Below are 5,017 nucleotides of genomic sequence, written 5' to 3'. Positions count from 1 at the left end.
CCTCAATGCTATGGGGCAGAGCTATGGGGCAGGGTTGTGGGGCAGGGCTGGAGACTCCAAAAAGGGGATGGGATGTGGGGTGGGGAGGAGGGAGAAGGTGGAAGGTGTGGGGTGGGCTTGGAGGTGGTGGCGGGTGATGGGGTGGTTGTGGGGTGAGCGGGTGGCCATGGGGGGCTGGGACCCATAAGTAGACCTGGAACCCATGATGTTGGGGGGCTGAGCCCCACATGTTGCTCTTCCACCCATGCCATGGGGTTCTCAGCCCCATATGGAGCTCTAACATCCCCGCTATGGGGTTCTGAGCCCCATAAGTTCCTGGGGCCGCCCCCACTATGGGTCGCTGAGCCCCATAGGGTGCCACATCAGCCATGCTATGGGTCCCTGAGCCCCACATGTTGCTCTTCCACCCATTTGATGGACGTTGAGCCCCATATGGAGCTCTAGCACCCATGCTATGGGGTTCTGAGCCCCACACGTCGCCCAGGCCCCCATGTCTATGGGTCGCTGAGCCCCATAGGGTGCCACCTCACCCATGCTATGGGGTTCTGAGCCCCATAAGTTCCTGGGGCTACCCCTGCTATGGGTCACTGAGCCCCACATAGCGGGGCTTGCTGAGCCCACCAGGAGGGGATGGGATGTGGGGTGAGGAGCAGCTGGGGGGTGATCTTGCACCCTGGTGAGACCCCCCTCAATGCTATGGGGCAGAGCTATGGGGCAGGGTTGTGGGGCAGGGCTGGAGACTCCAAAAAGGGGATGGGATGTGGGGTGGGGAGGAGGGAGAAGGTGGAAGGTGTGGGGTGAGCTTGGAGGTGGTGGTGGCTGATGGGGTGGTTGTGGGGTGAGCGGGTGGCCATGGGGGGCTGGGACCCATAAGTAGACCTGGAACCCATGATGTTGGGGGGCTGAGCCCCACATGTAGCCCAGGCCCCCACCGCTATGGGTCGCTGAGCCCCACATGTAGCCCAGGCCCCCACGGCTATGGGTCGCTGAGCCCCATAGGGTGCCACATCACCCACGCTATGGGTCACTGAGCCCCACATGTTGCTCTGAAACCAATTTAATGAGGCGTTGAGCTCCATATGGAGCTCTAGCACCCCCGCTATGGGGTTCTGATCCCCACATGTTGCCTGGCACCCCATGGCTATGGGTCGCTGAGCCCCATAGGGTGTCACATCACCCTGCTATGGGTCGCTGAGCCCCACATAATGCCCCACAGTCCCATACCGTTGGGTGGTAAGCCCCACATGTTGATCTTCCACCCATTTAATGGGGCGCTGAGCCCACGCTATGGGGTTCTGAGCCCCATATGTTGCCTGGACCCCATGGCTATGGGTCGCTGAGCCCCATAGGTGGCCACCTCACCACTTCTATGGGTCGCTCAGCCCCACATAGTGCCCCCCAGTCCCATCCAGTTGGGTGGTGAGCCCCATGTGTTGTTCTTCCACCCATGCCATGGGCTTCTCAGCCCCATATGGAGCTCTAGCACCCACGCTATGGGGTTCTGAGCCCCATAAGTTCCTGGGGCTACCCCTGCTATGGGTCACTGAGCCCCACATAGCGCCCCCCAGCACCCATAGCATTGAGTTCTGAGCCCCACATGTTGTTCTTCCACCCATTTGATGGATGTTGAACCCCATGTGTTGCTCTTCCACCCATGCCATGGGGTTCTCAGCCCCATATGGAGCTCTAGCACCCACGCTATGGGGTTCTGAGCCCCATAAGTTCCCGGGGCCGCCCCCGCTATGGGTCGCTGAGCCCCACATGTTGTTCTTCCACCCATTTGATGGATGTTGAGCCCCATGTGTTGCTCTTCCACCCATTTAACCGGGCGTTCACCCCCCGCTATGGGGTGTTGAGCCCCACATATTGCCCAGGCCCCCATGGCTATGGGTCGCTGAGCCCCATAGGGTGTCACATCCCCCCCGCTATGGGTCGCTGAGCCCCACATGTTGTTCTTCCACCCATTTGATGGATGTTGAGCCCCACGTGTTGTTCTTCCACCCATGCCATGGGCTTCTCAGCCCCATATGGAGCTCTAGCACCCACACTATGGGGTTCTGAGCCCCATAAGTTCCCGGGGCCGCCCCCGCTATGGGTCGCTGAGCCCCATAGGGTGCCACCTCACCCACGCTATGGGTCCCTGAGCCCCACATGTTGTTCTTCTGCCCATTTAATGGATGTTGAGCCCCATGTGTTGCTCTTCCACCCATTTAACGGGGCGTTGAGCCCCATATGGAGCTCTTCCACCCTCGCTATGGGGTTCTGAGCCCCATAAGTCCGCTATGGGTCGCTGAGCCCCACACGCCGCCCCCCAGGACCCCGAGGGGCAGCCCAAGAAGGCCTCCATCCGGGACAACGGGGACGGGACCTACACGGTGTCCTACGTGCCCGACCTGCCGGGGCGTTACACCATCACCATCAAGTACGGGGGGGACGAGATCCCCCGCTCCCCCTTCCGCATCCTGGCCGTCCCCGCCGGCGACGCCAGCAAGTGCCTGGTCACAGGTGGGTCCTGCCCCACGGCTGCCCCATAGCGCTGCCCCACAGCATCCTCCCCCTCACGGCTGCCCCACGGCTTCCCTCGCTGAGATATCGCGTCTTTGTGCTGAGTTATTGCATCCCTCTGCTGCCCCATGGCATCCCCTCACTGACCCACGCTGCCCTATAGCATCCCTCACTGCCCCACGCTGCCCCACACATCCCCACGCTGCCCCACACATCCCCACGCTGCCCCACAGCATCCCCCTGGCTGCCCCACGGCTTCCCTCGCTGAGATATCGCGTCTTTGTGCTGAGTTATTGCATCCCTCTGCTGCCCCATGGCATCCCCTCGGTGCCCCATGGCATCCCTCACTGCCCCACACTGACCCACAGCTGCCTCATGCTGCCCCACACATCCCCACGCTGCCCCACACTGACCCACAGCTGCCCCATGGATGCCCCTCGCTGCTGCCCGACCTGCCGGGGCGTTACACCATCACCATCAAGTACGGGGGGGACGAGATCCCCCGCTCCCCCTTCCGCATCCTGGCCGTCCCCGCCGGCGACGCCAGCAAGTGCCTGGTCACAGGTGGGTCCTGCCCCACGGCTGCCCCATAGCGCTGCCCCACAGCATCCTCCCCCTCACGGCTGCCCCACGGCTTCCCTCGCTGAGATATCACACCTTTGTGCTGACTTATTGCATCCCTCTGCTGCCCCACAGCATCCCCATGCTGCCCCACACTGCCCCACGGCATCCCCACGCTGCCCCACACATCCCCACCCATGGATGCCCCTCGCTGCCCCACGGCTTCCCTCGCTGAGATATCGCGTCTTTGTGCTGAGCTATTGCATCCCTCTGCTGCCCCACAGCATCCCCACGGTGCCCCATGGCATCCCTCACTGCCCCACACTGACCCACACTACCCCACACTGCCCCACACATCCCCTCGCTGCCCCACACTGACCCACAGCTGCCCCACGGCTTCCCTCGCTGAGCTATCGCGTCTTTGTGCTGAGTTATTGCATCCCTCTGCTGCCCCACGGCATCCTTGTGCTGCCCCATGGCATCCCTTGCTGCCCCATGGCATCCCTCACTGCCCCACAGCTGCCCCACGCTGCCCCACACATCCCCACGCTGCCCCACAGCTGCCCCACGGCTTCCCTCGCTGAGATATTGCATCCTTGTGCTGAGCTATTGCATCCCCTCACTGCCCCATGGCATCCCCTCACTGACCCACGCTGCCCCATAGCATCCCTCACTGCCCCACAGCTGCCCCACGCTGCCCCACACATCCCCACGCTGCCCCACAGCTGCCCCACGGCTTCCCTCGCTGAGATATTGCATCCTTGTGCTGAGCTATTGCATCCCCTCACTGCCCCATGGCATCCCCTCACTGACCCACGCTGCCCCATAGCATCCCTCACTGCCCCACAGCTGCCCCACGCTGCCCCACACATCCCCACGCTGCCCCACAGCTGCCCCACGGCTTCCCTCGCTGAGATATTGCATCCTTGTGCTGAGCTATTGCATCCCCTCACTGCCCCATGGCATCCCCTCACTGACCCACGCTGCCCCATAGCATCCCTCACTGCCCCACAGCTGCCCCACGCTGCCCCACACATCCCCACGCTGCCCCACACTGACCCACAGCTGCCCCATGGCATCCCTCACTGAGGTATTGCATCTTTGTGCTGACCTATTGCATCCTTCTGCTGCCCCACAGCATCCCTCCGCTGCCCCGTGGCATCCCTCACTGACCCACACTGACCCACACATCCCCTCACTGCCCCACAGCTGCCCCACACTGACCCACAGCTACCCCACGGCTGCCCCACGGCTTCCTTCGCCGAGATATCGCGTCTTTGTGCTGAGCTATTGCATCCCCTTGCTGCCCCACAGCATCCCCTCACTGACCCACACTGCCCCACGGCATCCCTCACTGCCCCACGGCATCCCCACACTGACCCACACATCCCCACACTGACCCAGACATCACCACGCTGCCCCACACTGACCCACAGCTGCCCCATGGCTGCCCCTTTCTGCCCCACAGCTTCCCTTGCTGAGCTATTGCATCCTTGTGCTGCCCCACACTGCCCCACGTTGTCCCCTTGCTGCCCCACACTGCCCCATAGCATCCTCACGCTGCCCCACACTGCCCCACAGAATCCCCTCACTGCCCTATAGCTGCCCCACAGCTTCCCTCACTGAGCTATCGCGTCCTTGTGCTGACCTATTGGATCCCTCTGCTGCCCCACGGCATCCCCTCACTGACCCACACTGCCCCACACTGCCCCATGGCATTCCTGCACTGACCCACACATCCCCATGCTGCCCCACAGCTACCCCTTGCTGATCTATTGTGTCCCTGTGCTGCCCCACAGCATCCCCACCCTGCCCCACGGCGTCCCTGTGCTGCCCCACACTGACCCACGGCATCCCCACCCTGCCCCACAGCATCCCCTCACTGCCCCACGGCGTCCCTGTGCTGCCCCACACTGACCCACGGCATCCCCACCCTGCCCCACAGCATCCC

The 5,017-nt window shown here is 63.1% G+C and overlaps 1 protein-coding gene across 1 annotated transcript in view; it reads left to right on the top strand.

Moving 5' to 3' along the window:
• Positions 1–3,069, top strand: part of LOC106893774 (filamin-B-like) — a gene marked incomplete at both ends in the record, with an annotated part of 13,687 nt that extends 10,618 nt beyond the window's left edge. Inside the window, 2 exons of the mRNA XM_014951984.1 lie at positions 2,296–2,525; positions 2,925–3,069. Of these exons, the coding sequence (XP_014807470.1) occupies positions 2,296–2,525; positions 2,925–3,069 (375 nt within the window). The remainder of the gene's footprint in view (positions 1–2,295; positions 2,526–2,924) is intronic.
• Between the last annotated feature and the right edge of the window lie 1,948 nt (positions 3,070–5,017).

Source organism: Calidris pugnax, unplaced genomic scaffold (assembly GCF_001431845.1).
Source record: "Calidris pugnax isolate Ruff unplaced genomic scaffold, ASM143184v1 scaffold240, whole genome shotgun sequence".
Lineage (NCBI taxonomy): Eukaryota > Metazoa > Chordata > Aves > Charadriiformes > Scolopacidae > Calidris > Calidris pugnax.
Note: the sequence above shows the minus strand (reverse complement) of the source record. Positions and strands in the feature narration are given on the sequence as shown.